Below are 19900 nucleotides of genomic sequence, written 5' to 3' on the forward strand. Positions count from 1 at the left end.
TTTTTACGTGCATATTTTATGTACGGGTATGTGTAAATATGATTTCTTCTACATTCCGATGTAAACTTTTTTTATAGACGAGCCAGTTCAAATATAATACGTTTTCGTTTAAAGAAACCATTTTTACGTGCATATTTCTATGTACGTTTTCGTACAAATTTAAGTTGTTCTACGTTTGGATGTAAACTTTTTTGGAAAATGATTCAGGTCAAAGATCAAATGTAATATGTTTTCGTGTTTATTTTAAGTATGTTTTGTAAAGTTTGTTTCGAACCGAGTGAAATCAAATTATGGTTTCTTTTTCTCCCCTTTTTTGAAAGCTCTAATTAATCCCTTTCGATTACATGTGCATATTTTCCTTTATACCCATTACGTTTTCTTTGTATAAGTTGGGTCACATATAATACGTTATGATTGTTCGATATGAATTCCATTTACTTTACATTTGATCCAATCACAATGCTTATACATGTTACACTGAGTTCAACTGGATACGTCGAAATTTGTGTTTTCATATGGTTAATGCATCATATAACGTTTGCACTAATGCATTCAATGTTTACGATGTACCCGCGCTGCAACGCGGGCGGGTCTTAACCCTAGTTTATTATAATTTGCTAAATCATGTAAAACCCATGAACGTTGTCACGATTACTTCCAAAATCATGCAACTTGTGAACAATAACAATAATAATATTATTTCTTTTGCTACTAAAATCTAACTGTATTGGGACCAAAGCAGCTCACATCCATAACTTTGTTCATCGACTCCTCATATCTTCTCTTCACTCTGTCCTCCCCCGCTACCACCGTCACCACCGGAGAACAAGAATAGTGTTTAGCACCAGCAAAAAAAGATAGGCTAGACAGATCCACACTAGCATTAAGACATGAACACATGAGCATGGTTTTGGCATGTTGTTGAAGTTCCATAAGCGGTCCGTTCCAACGTGCCACGCCTTGATCCTTCAACGCCTCGATCGACCCGATGCTAGCGGCCACAACCCAAGCTTTACGTACGGCTTCACCACTCATGTTGGGTCGTGTGGGAGTTGAGAGGTGGTGGCATACGTGTGTGTGTGGAAATGAGTATAAATAGATGGACACATGTGTTGGACGAAATGACAAAGTGGAAAACAGGATGCGGGTGAACCAAGGAAGCTGAAGAGTCGCTTTCCTGGTGTTTTTTTTTAACAAGTGGTGGAAAAGGCAGTTTTCAGGCCTCGTTGGTTGCTCCACTTTGTTGGGTAGTAGCATTGATATTGAAGTTGGTTAAGTGAGAAATGGATTCTTTATTGTGTTGTATATGTTTAAGGGGTCAACAAATGGGTAGCACACGTGGTGACAGTGAAGGAGCTTGAATAAAAAATTTAGTAGGGCCGAACTCTCAAAATCAGTGGCGTCTCTGAGAATTCACGTACCCTATTCGAGCTCGAAAAATGTACCCATGTGCTTTAACGATAAACAATACAATTACGAAAATGACAAAAAATGTAGTATTTCATAAACAACGCAATTATGGTAATGACAAAATCATAGTATTCTAATGAGTTAAATACCGTAATAACTAATAAGTTAATAGCTAACCAATCATAGTATTCATACATACCACTCTGAAGAAACACCAAACTAATCTGGTGATTAGTTTGTGGTTTGTGCCTCGACAAATAAGGTTAATCTTCTTTGTCTCCTCCAAGCTGTGGTGATGATGATCCTGCAAAACACTAAACACACCCACTTAAGCTCGTTACAAGGAGGGGAATAGGGGGTTCTCCTCGTAACCACCCTCCGGCGTGAGAATAGGTACTTGTTTTGAGGATAAAAGTTTGCTACTGATTTAAGGTTCCATTATGATCGTAAAATAATGTAGCAGAACCCTCTGAGGTCATATTACATGATCATAATAGTAATCTGAGTTTTATGCAAGTTTCCGTTATTATGTGATACTTTGACTATTTTGCCCTTTTTATTAAAAACAAGGTTTTAATCACTAATAGACTTGCAAATGAGTTATGTACTGATATGTTAAAGTAATTAACTTATAATGATGTTACTAAACTGATCATAAACTGAGTTTTTTGTATAATATCGTAAATTATGTTTTAATTGACCTAAATGCCCTTTCGGCACTTAGAATAGTTTTAAACATAATTTCTTATACCAAACTCATTACCTACTAATATAATATCATAATTAGAATTATTTGGGATATCAAGTCAGTTTATAATCTAAGTTTAAGTACAAGTTCTTGTATTATGTCCTTAAATGACGAAAATGCCCTTATGGTACTTAAAATGGTTTTAATCATGATTTTCATACAAAACTTTTTTACCTACTGATATGTTATATTAAATAACCTATTTTAACAATATAAGCCTGGTCATAACTTCTGTTTTGACATAAGATCGCAAATATCATCATTTAACGATTTAAACCCCCTTTTGGCGCATAATATGGTTTTAAACCATATTTATCAACCAAGACTTGTTACCTACTAATTTTATAACTTATTTAAAATATTTTTATAGTAGATACATGTTATAAACTCAAAATCCCAAATAAGCTTTCAAACTATGTGTGAAATGACCAAAATGCCCCTACGGTGCATAGTTTGGTCTTAAACTATATAACACACATATGTTTGTTATCCTATTGGTATTATATCACAATTTAATTATTTTTCCAGAATGTTTATGGTCATAAAATCAATTTATATGCAAATTCTTTTTATACATCGCAAAATGACCAAAACGTCCTTATGAGGCATAATTTGGTTTTAAAACCTTAACGGGCGTACAAGTTGATATCCTACTGATATTATAACTTGTTTAAAGTATATTGGCATATGGAACTTGTTCATGACTCATCCGATTACCCGTTATCGCTTATACGCGTACGGTTAGACTTACGTACCTAGTTTACATAAGTTTACCGAAACGGGTTTAACCTTATCATTTTTATCTCAAATTCGAGAATGTTATTAGTTTACCCATATTATACAAGTCTTAGTACTTGTTGGGTTTAAACTACATTCTATTCCGGTCATCGCTTAATCGAACGTATCATACCGTTTTTAATACTTTAAGCTAGTCGGTCTAAGTTTACGACTTAAATAAGATCCGTTAGCATTCTAATTGGTTTTATACCATCATTTCAGACTAGAGCCTTTCACTAGATTGTTACCTACGCTTATTTAATTGAATACGGATGAGTTACTATAAACCTTGCATTTGTATCAAGTATTAGCTCAGGTAAATACTCTTAACCTATTTTCCCTATACGGGTTTGGGATACGGTAAATTATTACCGCCTGGTCGAATATGGGATCATATGCCGGATTGTGGCTACAAAATCTTCATAACCCGTTTTAATATGTTTTATCTGATAACTTAAACATTGGGAGTTAACGCTACTGTGACTTGGATATCCATGGCTCATTTAAGTACTAATGGCCACGACTGTGCACGGGGTGTAGGCATACACCCGTCAGATGCCAATGCTTATTAAAAATGTTTTCTTACCCGTTGATTGGGGGATACCCCTTTGTATGTTTAAGTGGTGTCTCAGTTAATCATGTCTCGGTGTTTAGTACTGGGCCCCATATGTATTGACAGATATGTAAAACTATATACAAGATCATTTTGAATTGTCCCAAGTTATTAAAGATTTTCATGTGCCTTGTGCACTTAAATCAATTTTGAAATGTTTTTAAAAACGTGTCGGTTGATTGTATTTTACAGTGAAAACTGACGTATTTTCAAAAGACTAAACTACAGGTACAAATACGTAAATATGCTGGAAGCTGCTCGGTATTGCTAAAAGAGGAATTTGCAACTCCTTTCCATAAGCCTATTAGTCTGTTGATCTCATTTTGTATATTTTATGATCCGCCTGTGGATCTTTACTTTACAAGCCGTTTTGTATTATTACTTCGAACTTCGAACTTTTGATTTGTAATAGTAATTTTACTCCAATATTTCCGTTGTGCTATCTGTGAATATTTAATTGTGTTTTGGATCGATTTGGGGCTGATCCATGCTGTTGGTGGGTTTTTTTGAAACACAGAAGGGGTAAAGCACCCAGCTTAGCCCAAAGCGCGGCGCTTTGCAACCACCCCCCCTCCTTTTAAATTATAAAATTGTTTTTAAAAATAAACATTGTTTTTAAAAAAACTTTTTTTAAATTTGTTATAAAGTTAAAATATTTGTTTTTAAAATTATAATATTTGTTATTATAAATTGATTTTTAATTTATTATAAAATTATATTTGAAAATTGTTTTTAATTTGTTTTTAAATTTGTAATAAAATTAAAATATTTGTTTTTAAAATTATAATATTTGTTTTTATAAATTGTTATCTGACGTTCCTGTTGGCGTCAGATAGGCATCAGAGGTGCGCGAAGTTGCGCACCATGGAGATAGGGGGCATGTCGGAATTGATTGGGAGCTTCTGGAGACTGTGGACGAGGCCACGAGGGCGAGGGAGATTATTGGGTTGGATGCTCCGTTTGCGCGTTTGTTCCAGACTGCGTTGGAGGACTCGTATCGTGAGATTACGGTCCAGTTTCTTTCGTCATTTATATACGCGCCGCATCCGGAGGATTATGTGGAGGACCCGGACCATGTCGTGCACGAGATTACTTTTTGTCTGGCCGGCCAGGAGTTTGGGATGAGTATGCGGGACTTTGCCGTTCGTTCAGGTTTGTACACAGAGGCCGAGCTTGATACAAATGTTTATACGCATGGGGTTAGAGCCTTAGATAGGCAGACGTCACTTTTTCTCGCAAAAACAAACAGTCACACTTAAACGCGCACTGCTTAGGTACTAGGTCAACATACAAGGTCTCACATGTTCAGTCCTTGTCTGTTGACTTTTCAAGAAAATACAAGTCTCATTACACACATGATCACTATACGTTTTGTTGGGTAAACCTATATTAATTTAAAATCATAATTACCACATGATCTTTATACGTTTTGTGGCATTATTGTTAGTTAATAATGTACAACGGTAGTCATATTTATACACACGAAAGAGAAGTGATTCGTACCCCCATTATAATTATATGGTATTGTCACTTTATATATATAACTCCCATACATCATCCTCCTGATAACATTCTCAATCTCTCTCTTCATCTGGCATATCTCACAATAAAAGTTGAATACAATAGAACAATTCATCTTCTCAATTCCACTGGTAATCAAACAACACACTTACCCTCTATTTGTTTTCTCGGATTACGGATGATGTAGTTGCTGCAGGAATTATAAATGCTACTCTTGTTGTTCCTAAACCGGATAAGATATCATTCTGGAAGTATGCTAGGTGAGTTATCAATTAAGCATGGATATCCATCTGAACTACAACCAGATTTGTTAAACAAAGATTTGAGATAAGATCTTGAAGCTTTAAGCTTTTGAGTTATTGAACATTTTTTGATTAACTTAAGCTTCTTTGACCATGGACCATGGTACTTTTTCTGGTGATCAACGATGAATCCGGTTGACCATTCGAAGAAAAATTCATCCGGGCCTACTTCGGTATTGGCCCTGCAAGACTCAGTAGGAGATATGTTGCATGATTGGACCATTTGCACTCTAGGAGGAAGGTGAAGTGGAAGGAGCAATGGAATTAGCTGCCGTTTGAAATTCAAATTCTCTGCCTTTTTTTTATAGTGAATTTGATAATTTTGTGCTTCTCTATTCGATCTCACTGTGAGTTTGTCTTGACGTGTGTGTGTATGTTTGCTTGGTTCTTTTTTTCTTCTTCGATCCACCGAATTCCACATAATTATGATTATAGTCTTAACAAGGTTGTTACTCCGGATTGTTTTTCATCGAATTGATGAAATTGGTGGTGGTGGGTGATTGTAATTATAACGAAACTACATGGGCACATATTGAAAGAAGAAAAGGGTATAAAAGTCATTTCACATGCATCATGGACGGAAGGTTAACATAATGGACGTACGCTTGTCAAATTGCAAGAAAATACAAGTCTCATGGTGTAGTACAAAATTTTTTGAAACACAGGGCCGTTCTATAACCTTTTTGAAGGCCCAAGAAGAAATGAAATTTTGGAGCCCTTTTTCCTTCTTTAATTATTATAAACGATACTCTTTTGTTCGTATTTGAAACAAGCAAAAATCTAACACAACTATAATACAAAGTTGTTGCTTGTATAAGGAATCAAACAAATCTAAAACAATATGTTTGTACTAATATTAATAGTTAGCATGTTAATTTTATTTTAAGTGAAGGTGCTATATATTGGAGGCCCTAGGCCCAAGCCGTCAGTTGTACTATAGGTCCGACCCTATTGAAATAAGAAAGCAAAGTAAAACGTGACCCAAGGAGGCAAATTGTAATTTACTCAGAATATAAACAATTGTTATTAAACAAGAAAAAAAACTTATAAAGTATATATATTATTGGTGGGCCCTTGAAAAAAATTATAAAATTGTTGATTACAAGAAATAAAAGTTGAAGTTGTGTGTACATATATTTTGCTTCTAGAACAAACAATGCAAGAATGATGGAAGATTCTAAGACCACCATGGAGCCTCACCAGTTCTGAAATCAGTCTCCACCCATGGAACAAACACAACTTTTCCATCATCAAGATCAGCATGAGCCAATGCCAATGACTGTTCATAGTTCAAAAATTATGCATCATTACTTGTACTTTATGCGGTTAAACATGTACATGTAAGAAAACAATGAGGAAATGGTTCTTACCAGAGGAGCAGGACCCCTAACAACTTTGCCTTGGTTGTTGTATTGAGAACCATGGCATGGGCACATGAACTTGTTCTCTGCCTTGTTCCATGGCACCACACACCCTAAATGAGTGCACACTGCATTGATTCCATATGTCGCTAAGGTTCGGTCATTCTCGACCACGAGGTATGTCGGGTCTCCCTACAAATTTTCACGATTTAGAAGTCGATAAAATACGATGACAAAAACATGGTAAAAACATTGTTTACTTCGACTTTACCTCTAACGATTCATATAAAAGTAGATATTATATTACGTTGACTTTACACAACAACAACCAAGTTTCATAAGTGTTCCACTAAAGTCACTCAAAGATTTCTTGTTCCTTTATAGTCACTCAACTTTCATTAAGGTTTCCTATATAACTTTTTTTGTAAATATTAATCTTTTGCTTTAAATTAAGTGAGTCAAGTGAAACATATTGTTTACTGGCTTGACTTAAATTGAGTAATTACGTAACTTTGGTTATTCTTTAGTGATTTTTTTTCTTTACAATTGCCACCTATTTCAAGTCAATTTGAAAGAAAAAACACTAAATAATAACCAAGATTCATATTAGTTTCATTTGTCTCATTTAATTTTTTTAATCTAATTGACATTAGTTTCATTTGTCTCATTTAATTTTTTTTAATCTAATTGACATTTATAAAAAAGAAGAAAAAAAACCCAACCCATATGAGATTGGAACAAGCATTTAGGCATTGGCCTAGTGGTCAAGAGAAATTACCTCTTGTGTGGAGAAAACGATTCAATTCATGTAACCTAATGAAGTGACTCTAGAAGGAAAAAAAAAAAAAAAAAGCTTTGAATGAGTTTAGTGAAACATTTAAAAAAAATTAGTTACTATTGGGTGGATTGTTCCCTAGATTAAAAAGGTGAGTAGGTAAATAACCATTGACTAGATGTTTTATTGGGCTCCTTATCATGATAACAAGGTTGTACCTTTAGACCTTGAGAAAGGGTTCGGTCACCCGGTCCATGGGTCTTTAGCCATTCGGTTGCAATAATATCGTTTCCAAGTGCGTCCTTAGCCGGAGTACCACCACCGGAACCACCTGAACTGTTTCACAGAAACACATAACAAAAACAACAAGAACAACTTAGTATAAAAACAAGTCCCTTTTAACAATTAGGGGAAACACATGGTTCTAGTACACCATTATGGTTCTAGACAAATGTTTATAACTTGTAGCCTTCTAGTATGAACATGCATTTGTATCCTCAATTACTACAAACATGTTATGCAACATGCATCAAGACAAGATTATGAGAACATGTATTTACGTTTGTCACGTATATAAGGGTGTTCATGATCTGATTTTTTAATAGTGTTTTAGTTAAACCCTTAAGCTTTGCGGTGTGGGGTTCGTCATCGCCCCGTCGAGCTTCGGCGCCACCATCCCCACCATCCCCCCCCCCCCCCGCCGCGGCGTCCTAAACGTCGAGAAGAAGACGATGCCGACATTCCTCCCTCTCTTTCACACGCCTATACATACAATATATACATATATATATTAGGTCCATCCTCCTATTTCCTTAGCTCCATCCTCTTTGCCCCATCCTCACACCCGATCTACGTGGTGGATCATCCTCCAAGGGAGGACCATCACCATACCGCATAGCCTTAGCAAGATATTTTAATCTATTAAAAAATTGAAAGTGAACCAAACCAAATTATTACTACTCTTATGTTTCATGGTTTTGGCTTATTGTGTCATTAAAACAAGTAACTTTTGGCACAAAATGGGTTTGACTCAAAACTTAGCATACTGTGCAACTTGTAAGTATACTTATTGCGTCCTATTAATTTCAAACATGTAACTAACTTTTAAATTGTACTCTACTACAACATAGGACATGGTTGATAAGTTAAAAAGAAGCTAAGAAAGAGATGAAACCCACCCTGGTGGAACAAAGAAATAAGTGTAAGGAAGCAGCATCCCGGTTGTGGGGAGACCAATAGCACCAAGAAGCAACAAATTCATCAACTTCCTCTTCTCCATATCCGGAACCCGATCAGCCGGGATGCTGGCCGCCTGGCACCTCACTTTCATCGCTCTTTCCCGTCCCACCAGCTGCTGCCTCTTGCTCGCCATTAGCCCTTGGGTCGGCAGCAAGAACCCTCCATTGTTGTTACCCGATCTCAACTGCCAATATTTTTTATATAAACCAATCAGAAACAAACAAACAAACAAACTGTTGGTGGTCGTGGTGATCAAGATATTTATGAAATGATTGGAAGGTAGTTTAGTTACCTGAGCAGGAGAGAGAGTAAAGGCAGCCATTGAAGAACAAGAAAAGATGGAATAGATTTGAAACGAATTTGAAGTCAGAATGGTTTATGAGGAATGGATAGAGTTGTGATGGATGGAGGAGGAGGAGGAGGAGACTTGTGGCACAACCACATCTTCATAATCAAGATATCATCTTTTTTTTTCTTTTTCTTAGATTTTTATGACTACTGTTTCAGAATCAAATCTTTCTATGCTAATAAATAAAATTCTTGACCCCTTTTTATTTTATTTTACAATTTTTTTTTCCTATTAAAGAATACTTTAACTAAATATAATTTAGATATAGATAATAATTTTTTAATCAAACTTTGAATTATTAATCTTCTTATCTTATTTTCTAATTTCTTTTTCCTATTAAATAATAGTTTAACTAAATATGATTTAGATAAGGATAATAACTTTTTAATCAAATTTTTATTTTCATTTAAATTAGATTTAGTTAAATTATATTTTTAATATTTTGTTATATAATATTTAATAATAGGATACATAAATAAGAAAATTATATGAAATCACAAACTTTATGGATCTCTTTTATTTACTATTTATTTTATTTTTTTCGTTTATTAATAATCATATAATATTTCATTGGTTCTATAAAATGTAATACACTTGTTTCTAACCTAATAATAATTAAAAAAACAAATTAAAATTTTAATAAGTAAATAGTACATCGAATTTATCATTTAAATACAGATCTTGACGACCGTACGTGTTAATCGATAACATTATATTTATTTAACTCGTCCAATATATGGGGTATTTTAAAGATATAGCAATAGGGTTAGGTTCATGAGTGAACAACATCATTGTTTGTGAACCTAGTGAATTAATCCTAACCATCCATTTATTTTTTAGATGAAAAGGCTAGGATTGTAATATAACATTTATTTTTTATGAATTTATTATTCTTTACAAATCAATATTCAGTTACATGTTCCTATATTTAGGAAAATCTGAATTATCTTTTAATTTTATTCCATGATTCTATCCAACCTTACAAGAACAATAATTTCGTAAGTCAATTTTTTGAAAGCTTCACATTCACAAAACGACGTCCCTGATGGAAGACTCACACAAGAATAACTCAAATAGCCAAGAACAACGTATTGTAGGAATCGATAACGTGTTTTATACAACAATGAATCGTCCAGGTTTTTTGCTCTATTGATCTTTTGTCGTTCTTTTATTAAACATAAATACATGATCCGTTTGAACTGTTGCGTGCATGTACAATGTCTATTTCTATTGTTTTTTTTGTTTATATTATAAAATTGTTGTCGATTTTAAAGATTAAATATGTTGTTGTTTTTTTGGTATGATTCTGTTATTCGTGTATAGTTTAATTTTTGTCTCAGAACTAGCATTATGATGATCACGATGGTATATAGACTAATAAATGTCGATTTACCAGTAAGTTTTGTTTTTTAGATACACAAATGTATGTCGATAACAATCATCTTCTACCAGTTATTTTTTTTATGTTTTGATCGGATTGTACACATATGTATAAATCAGGTATGTTATAGGATAAATATTGGAGTTTGAATTTTATATTGTATATACACAGGTGTATTGTCGTCTTATTGCGCTTGCATATCCCCTATCCATTTTAAGTGCATAATATCGCATTTTTAAAAAGCATACATAGGTGATAGGTAAATGCGTGTATTGAGTGTTATTATATTTATACTCATCTTTGTATATTACATCATGTTGTTTAATTGTTTGTTTCATCTAAACGTGCAGAGTCGGTTCCTAGTAATGTATACGAAACTCCCAACGGGAGTAGGTATTGGACACTAATTGTGCCTCCTGGTCTCATGTACGACTGATATTCGCTAATTTACACATATTTTAGTCCCCCATTTTATCCCCATTTTATGTGTTTTCGGCCGTAAAACCGTCATTCGGATACTTAATCATGTATACTTTTGTTTACAGGCCTAAAACAGCATACCAGACAAGATGATAGTGAAAACGAGGACTTTCCGGACGAAACGACAAAGTTGTGGACATTCTGTTAGAATTCTGACCTGGGCAAGTGGAACGGACGTGCGACCTAATGCACGACCGTGCATCTCCGACGAATGCAGCACAGTCCGGCAGTGAACGAGGGTGCGACTCGGTGTGCAAGCATATTCCGGTAATGCACGGGCGTGCGTCCGATTGCACCCCGTGCGGATCCGATGTTCAGCCAAAGCCCGGCAATGCACGACAAGTGCAGCAGTCCGTGCAACATGATCCTGTAAACGCACGATCGTGCCTCAGGAAGAACGGTCGTGCGAGACCGAAGACCAGTCAACTCTGCTGATGTCATGAACAGTAACTCCAATAATTCAAAAAGTGAACGGTCATGCGAACGATGCACGACCGTGCGAGATCGAAATTATATAAAAACTTGCAGAAACATTCTGCTCGTAACTTTGGACATTTTGGGAGCGATTCTGGCGATTTTCAGGCTCCGGAGGCTTCTGCTTTCACCCGGATTCAAGCCACATTGTGCCGATAAGCTTCGTTATCTTCCAGATTCTTAATCTTATGCTTGTTTATGGTTTGGTTTTCTAATCTTTCCAGAACTTTGTTAATCTTTCAAGCATTTAGATTAATATTTATGTATTATTGTATCCTTTGGGCAAAAACACAACAATCCCTTGCTTGATTATAGCCATTAGTATGTTAATCTTTGTTTGTAATGACATTTGGAAGTATTTTCTATGATTATCTTTGATGATTAGTTTGCAACCTTGTTATTGATATTGATTTCTTGATTATAAGTAATTGTGTTGGATGATTGGTACTTGGTTAGTTGAGATAGTTGAAAAATGAAGCTTAATTAATCATGTATTAGTAAACTTTAAACTTGGTTAACTAGTTTAGCTTGGTTAAAATGTGGGCACCATGATACTAGAAATGGTTAGTGGTTTAATAAAATGTAATTATTGTTAATCAAGAAAGCTTGCCGTCACGTAAGGACCTTAACGGGTTAAATGGTGTTGTTATGAATTCTTGCCATGATTTGTTAGCTTAGTTAGTAGTTTAGGCCAAAATTGCTATCTTGGTGAATTTATGTGCAAGATTTTTAAAATGAACTCGGTTGTGATTTAATCTAGTTTATGCTTGTCTCGGTGGTTGCATTGTGTTTATCGGTGTCGCTTTCCTTGTTTAAGTGAGGTTAGAAAACTCCTAACGGATGACTAACTTATTTTTAAGAGATTTTCATAGACATTTATCAATTGCACGTTAAAGAACAATTTTAGGTGGTTAAAGTGTGTTTATCGTTTTAGCTTTCCGAATGATTGTCATGTTAGGATTCCCGAAAGGGATACTAATTGTCTTAAAAATGGAAAATTGACCGAATGCTTCTAGTGCCAAAACCGACTTAGTTGACATGCTTTGGTTGTGTATTAAGCAAGGCTATTTATCTATTTTCTACTATGTTTTATAAGTATTTGTTTATGCTTACTTTAGTTTATTAAAAAATCAAACAACCTATGTTTATACCGGTAGTTTAGTGACAAAGGTCTAGTATTATTTCTCCGCCCATTTCCTTGGATCGATACTTGGTTCTTACCGATACTTTACTACATATATGACGGGTACACTTGCCTCTTTCGTGTGTGTTTTGATGTAAAAGTAATAATCACTTTTATAAATTTAAAACCAAATCGTGTGTAATTGCATTGTAAAAATATGTGTAGTCGTGCACACGTCAAGTTTTTGGCGCCGTTGCCGGGGAAATGGCGAGTTTTAGGAACGACCCGAGTCATTGTGTTATCGGTGTATATAATAGTTAATATTCATGAATATTTTCTTGATTATCTATTTGTTTATTTATTTTGTTAATATTTCTTGCTTTTAATTCAATTTATTCGTTTTCGTGATTCTTTTGTACACTTGTAAATTTTTGTTCCATTTATTTGTTCTAATCCGGATTTAATTATTTATTTATTCGTTGAGTTTTCGGCTCTTAAAAATCATCTTTACACTAGCCGATTCGATTATTTTCATTGCTTTAATTTTTATAAAATTTTGGGCCCATTTTCAGATTTTTATAAAATTTTCAGCCCATTTAAAATAATATGCTGTTTCTTTACAGCAAAAAAACAGCATTATTATATTAATAAAATATTCATTGTGTCAAATTTTCGTTTGCAGGTTGATGTCCTCAACTCCCGCGCCCGCTGTTGCTGAGCCGACTGACGAACCAGCGCATAATCTTAGGAGAAGTAAGAGGCCGCGAGAAAGGTCACGTGTCATTGCACAACGCATTGCAAACGCGATCGACGAGTCGGTGATACTTTCTGAAGACGAAAGCTCAGGGGACGAAGAAAGAGGCGTCATGGCACCTACTTTTGAAATTAGATCTGGTATTATTAACATGGTGCAAAATTCAGTACAGTTTGACGGGCGTGAGCATGAGGGTCCCGGGAGGCATATCGCTACTTTTCTTGCTATTTGTTCGATATTTAGGATTACAGGTGTTTCGGAGGATGCAATTCGGTTGAGGTTGTTTCCTTTCTCGTTGCGTGACAAAGCTAGAGCTTGGCTTATGTCACTTCCAGCCGGGTCCATCAGGACCTGGAATCAGTTGGCGGAGCAGTTTATGCAGAAATATTTTCCACCTCAGAAAACAAACAAGCTACGGAACCGGATTGTTTCCTTTCGCCAGGACGAGGGAGAGTCGTTGCATGCGGCCTGGGAGAGATTTAAAGATCTGTTGATTGATGTTCCATATCATGGCTTCTCCAAGAGACAGCTGGTTTTGACATTCTATCAGGGGCTCAGTTACCACACACAGGAGCGATTAGACGTGAACGCAGGAGGCGATCTAAGAACTAAGACGCCGACTGAAGCGTATGATATCATAGAAAAAGCTGCGTTGAAATCCAGCTCGCGTCGGGAAGGAGATAGAGGCCGAGCATCATCATCATCATCTCGCGCAGGAGCACACACGGTGGATGACTACACGGCCATTACTGCACAAATCTCGGCTCTTGCAGCGAAATTCGATAAGTCCCAGATGATTGCACAAGCTGGTTCGTGATGTGACCAGTGTGGAGTATTACATGAGCCTGGTGCATGCTTTCAGGGAGTCGTGTATGAGGGCCACGAAGAGGTGGATTTTGTGGGTAATCAGGTGAGGCCGCAGAACAATCCCTACAGCAACACCTATAATCCCGGTTGGAGAAATCACCCAAATTTTGGGGGGCGAGCGAACACAAGTAATCAGAACCCATTGGGGTTCACTCAGCGTGCCCCAGCGCCACAGCAGGGTCAGCAGTTCCAGCAATACAACCAACCTTACCAGCAGCGTCCATATTCGTATCAGAATCAGGGCACTGGGAGTAGCTCCCAGCAGCAGGCCCCTCAGTTTAGTTCCAACCTGGAGGATATGATGGCTCAGCTTCTTTCTAGCTCCGAAAAACGATACCAACAAAGTGAAGATCGTTTTCTAGCTAACGAGGGAGAAATGAGGGGTCAGAAAGTCTCGATTCAGAATATCGAGAATCAGGTTGGTCAGCTAGCGCAGATGATGTCTAAAAGGCCCCTAGGTGGTCTATCGGGCAATACAGAACCAAACCCGGGTGGGCATGTGAATGCAATCATGACCAGGAGTGGAAAGACTACCGGACCCGTCATATCGGATTCATCACCGATCACTGAAGCGGTCCCGACTGACACACCGGACGAGGTGCAAGCCAGGCTACGCCCAACAAGTACAGCACAAGTCCAGGAGCTGGTCAAAGATTACACTCCACCAGTACCTTGTCCAGGCAGGCTGAAGAAACAGAAGAACGAAGAGCAATACGGTAAGTTCCTTGAGTTGTTTAAGCAACTACACATTAATATACCGTTTGTTGAAGCCTTGGCCCAAATGCCAAAGTATGCAAAATTCCTAAAGGATATCCTCTCGAATAAACAAAAGCTCGAGGATATATCATGTGTGGTGATGAATGAAACTTGTTCCGCCGTTCTGCAAAACCGTCTGCCCACAAAAATGGGAGATCCGGGTAGTTTTACGCTCCCGTGTTTGATTGGAAACATGTCTGTTAGCCATGCATTGGCTGACTTGGGAACGAGTATCAACCTTATGCCATATAAGGTTTTTACTAAGCTGGATCTGGGTGAGCCGTCATCCACTAGAATGAGCATTCGGTTGGCAGACCGCTCAATAAAGTACCCGCGTGGATTTGTGGAAAACATGCTTGTAAAAATCGATAAATTTGTTTTCCCCGTGGATTTTGTTATCCTTGACATGGACGAAGATTCAAGAGTGCCTTTAATACTTGGACGCCCGTTCCTCAATACAGCGAGGACGATTGTTGATGTGGCAGCTGGCCAAATCATGCTCGGAGTAAATGACGAGCACGTGACATTTGATATCAAAAGATCAATACAGCATCTGCAAAGTCACGATGACATGCTTTACTATGTCGACATTGTCGACGCATGTGTGTGCTCTCATTTTCAAGGCACTATTGACGAGATTGATTCGGACACACATCTGTCGTGTGGGGACCTGATTGGCATTACGCAGGATGGCCACGACTTCGAGCAGCCAGTCTATCAGATTGGTGACGATGGTTCCCAGAGTCCGGAGAGATTTCTAGAAGTTGGCCATGTAGAAGAAGAGAAAGCAAAACCTTCGGTTGAAGATCCGCCATCTTTGGAGTTGAAAGAACTCCCACCACATCTCGAGTATGCATTTCTGGACGAGGAGCGTCGCTTACCAGTCATAATTTCGGCATCATTGGAAAAAGATGAGAAGAAACAGCTTCTCGAGGTTCTGAAACTTCATAACAGAGCCATTGCGTGGAAAATCATGGATATAAAGGGCATCAATCCTTCTTTCTGTACTCACAAGATTCTGATGGAAGACGATTACAAACCGTGTGCACAGCATCAGAGGCGTTTAAATCCAAATATGCAAGACATAGTGAAGAAAGAAGTGATTAAGTTGTTGGATGTCGGGATGATTTATCCTATTTTTGACTCTGTGTGGGTGAGTCTAGTGCAGGTTGTACCTAAGAAAGGTGGTATGACTGTAGTTTCAAATGATAGGAATGAGCTAATTCCTACCCGTACCGTCACTGGGTGGCGAGTTTGCATTGGTTACCGCAAACTCAACGATGCTACTCGTAAGGATCACTTCCCGCTTCCATTCATCGACAAGATGTTGGAACGTCTGTCGGGGAAGTTGTATTACTGTTTCTTGGACGGGTTCTCTAGGTACTTCCAAATTCCTATTGCTCCTGAGGATCAGGAGAAGACTACTTTTACATGCCCCTTCGGCACCTTCGCCTACCGGCGGATGCCTTTTGGGTTGTGTAATGCACCGGCGACCTTCCAGAGGTGCATGGTTGCAATTTTTCATGATTTGATCGAGGACTCTATGGAGGTTTTCATGGATGCCTTTTCGGTGTTTGGAGATTCCTTCGATCATTGTCTTGAAAATTTGAAGAAAATGTTGAAAAGGTGCGAGGAGACGAATCTGGTCCTGAATTGGGAAAAGTACCACTTCATGGTGAAGGAGGTCATAGTTCTGGGACATAAGATTTCTCATGCTGGTATGGAGGTCGACCAGCTAAAGTTGACATCATTTCACGACTTCCGCCTCCCACCTCTGTGAGAGCGATACGGAGCTTTCTTGGTCATGCGAGGTTCTATAGGCGATTCATTAAGGATTTTTCAAAGATCGCTAGGCCCATGACCCGTTTGTTGGAGAAAGACGCTCCGTTCATATTTGGAGATGATTACTTGAGAGCCTTTGACCTTCTCAAGCAAAAGTTGATTGAGGCCCCTATTTTAGTTGCACCAGACTGGAGTCTGCCGTTTGAAATTATGTGCGACGCGAGTGATTACGCTATAGGGGCCGTCTTTGGACAAAAGAGAGAAAAGCACTTTCACCCGATCTATTATGCGAGCAAGACTCTTCACGACACTCAGGAGCATTACACCACGACTGAAAAAGAGCTCTTGGCGGTCGTTTTCGCATTTGACAAACTTAGATCGTACTTGGTGCTTTTGAAAACCGTTGTGTATGCTGATCACGCAGCCATCAGATATCACTTCAGCAAACAGGACGCTAAACCTCGTCTAATCAGGGGGATCTTGTTGTTGCAGGAGTTCGATATTGAAATTCAAGATAAGAAGGGTGCGTTGAATGTAGCGGCTGACCATCTATCTCGGTTAGAGCATGGAGACATCGAGGACGCGCATTGGGATTCCATAAATGACAACTTCTCACACGAGTCTTTGATGAGTGTTGAGATATGCGATGAGTCGCCATGGTTCGTCGACTTTGCGAACTACCTTGCTTGCGGGATTCTGATTAAAGGGTTGATTCACCAGCAAAAGAGGAAATTCTTTTCGGATGTCAAGCACTACATTTGGGATGACCCTTACTTGTTTCGGATTGGTGCTGATCAGGTGGTAAGGAGATGTGTTTCAGGAAAGGAGGCGACCGACATTCTGCGCCACTGTCACGAGGGACCGACCGGAGGCCACCATGGAGCCAACTTCACCGCCAAGAAGGTGTTGGATTCCGGGTTTTATTGGCCGACTATATTTCGTGATGCGCAGAGTTGGGTTAGAGCATGCGATGCCTGCCAGAAGGCAGCAAACATATCCGCACGTGATGAAATGCCTCAGAACTGGATTCAAGTTTGTGAAGTCTGTGATATCTGGGGGATAGACTTCATGGGACTATTTCCCCCCTCACCAGGTAATAAGTATATCCTGGTCGCAGTTGACTATGTATCAAAGTGGGCGGAGGCACAGGCCTTACCCACCAATGATGCCAGGGTGGTCGTGAGATTTCTGAAAAGTTTGTTTGCCCTGTTTGGCGCACCAAAGGCGCTTATCAGTGACAGAGGGACGCATTTTTGCAATACTCAGCTGGAGAGAGCTTTGTCCCGTTACGGTGTGCATCACCGTTTATCCACGCCCTATCATCCGCAGACAAGCGGGCAGGTGGAAGTCACGAATCGGGGGCTGAAGAGAATCCTTGAGCAGTCGGTAGGTGCAAACCGAAAGGATTGGTCGGATAAGCTTGACTAGGCGCTTTGGGCTTTCCGTACGGCTTACAAGACGCCTATTGGGACTACTCCCTTTAGGCTTGTTTACGGAAAGGCATGCCATTTACCGGTGGAGTTGGAGCATAAAGCGATGTGTGCTCTAAAAACCGCAAATTTGGACCTAAAAACTGGAGGTGAAGCCCGGTTTCTCCAGATTCATGAATTGGAAGAGCTGCGACAACACGCTTATGAAAGCTCCGTGTTGTACAAAGAGCGCACGAAGAGATTGCACGATAAACGCTTGAAGGACCACAAAGAATTCCAAGCGGGCGATCTTGTTCTTCTGTACAACTCGCGGTTGCGCTTATTTCAGGGAAGCTTCATTCACGTTGGACAGGACCATACACAGTTAAAGTGGTATTTCCGTATGGTACTGTTGCAATAGAGAACGCGGATGGCGTTATTTTCAAGGTGAATGGTCACCGGTTGAAGTTGTACGTTGTCGGGCCGATAGAGTCGGCGGTGGAGGTCATCGAGCTCCAAACCCCGCACACATCATAAGTGTGGGGAGGAGAGAGTCTACGCTACTGACTCGCGGATTAAAAATGTAGCAAGAGCGTCAAAAGCGCTTTAGGGGTAGTATCGTCTTTTTATGTGTTTTTCTAGTTTTAGCGTAATTTAGGAGTGTTTGGTAGTTTCCGTTAGTTGTACAGTTTTTGTACGTGCCGAGTGAAGGGTCTACGTGGGAAAATTGTTAAAACATGTTGCGGATAGTAAAAATGGTGAAAACGGCGAAAACGGCTGCTGAATCTGCATTCTGCAGAAAACAGACACATCTGCAGTTGTGGCACGCCCGTGCGATCTGTCGCACGACCGTGCGTTTGCGGCTAGGCCGGCACCTCGAGTCGCACCCCCGGTGCAGTTCCGAGATCGGCGTGCCAGAGTGACAAGGGTTCGGTGATGCACGACCGTGCGATCTGTCGCACGCCCGTGCGTGAGGCTGAGGTCAGTTTTGTCATTTGGTAGTATAAATACCCTCATCTGCAGCCCCATTCACAATTCGCGAAAACCCTAGTCACACCAGCCGTTCCAGAGCGTTTTTGCCTCAAATCGCACGGTTTCTTCGCACGGTTTCACACACTTCTTCGCACGGTACGTTCCTTCTTGCGCTTTCTAGGTTAGATTCATCCTATTCTTCAAGGATTCTCTAGGGTTCTCTTCATAAACAAATCGAAACCCTAGCCCTTATAAGAATCTTGTATCTCGTGAACACCCGGTTGACCTTCCGACCCCTGTTGGCCCAAAACTTGTTGAAATTTTGCAAAAATCAGGCTGTTCATAGTTCAGGGGTTCGAAATCTGCAGAATCGGGGTCGCACGGACGTTCCTTGTATGGAACGGTCGTGCCTCGCCGGCTGTTCACGATTGATTGCTGTTGGCTCGGTGTTGCAGGGTGGTGTCGTTGGTCGCACGCCGTGCGGATACGACAAATGCCGGCCATCTGTGCTGATACTCGGTGACGCACGACCATGCGTCTCGTCGCATGACCGTGCGACAGGCCAGATCAGAATAACAAAATCTTCATAATTATGTGTTCTGCTGTTTTTGAGTGAAATTTTTCCTGTTCCCTCTTTTCTAACGATATTCCTCATGCAGATGAATCATCCCTTCTTGCAGTTTAACCCCGATGATGAGAGAGAGGCTCTTTGTATCCCAAGACGTGACGCCTTATGGAGAAGGCGAGGACAATTTGGCGTCCCACGGAGGCTGGATTGGGACGTTATGAGGGATCTAAATCAGTATG

At 39.0% G+C, this 19900-nt stretch overlaps 1 protein-coding gene across 1 annotated transcript; it reads right to left on the minus strand.

Annotated features, from left to right (window-relative positions):
* Positions 1-6397: 6397 nt before the first annotated feature.
* On the minus strand, positions 6398-9267 carry LOC110898900 (cytochrome b6-f complex iron-sulfur subunit, chloroplastic). The gene is made up of 5 exons (XM_022145752.2): positions 9039-9267; positions 8686-8930; positions 7726-7843; positions 6742-6924; positions 6398-6650 (listed from the first exon to the last, which is right to left on the minus strand). Exons 1-5 carry the CDS (start codon positions 9066-9068, stop codon positions 6549-6551), a joined length of 678 nt encoding a protein of 225 aa, XP_022001444.1. The 5' UTR covers positions 9069-9267; the 3' UTR covers positions 6398-6548.
* Between the last annotated feature and the right edge of the window lie 10633 nt (positions 9268-19900).

Source organism: Helianthus annuus, chromosome 13, assembly GCF_002127325.2.
Source record: "Helianthus annuus cultivar XRQ/B chromosome 13, HanXRQr2.0-SUNRISE, whole genome shotgun sequence".
In the NCBI taxonomy this organism is placed as follows: domain Eukaryota; kingdom Viridiplantae; phylum Streptophyta; class Magnoliopsida; order Asterales; family Asteraceae; genus Helianthus; species Helianthus annuus.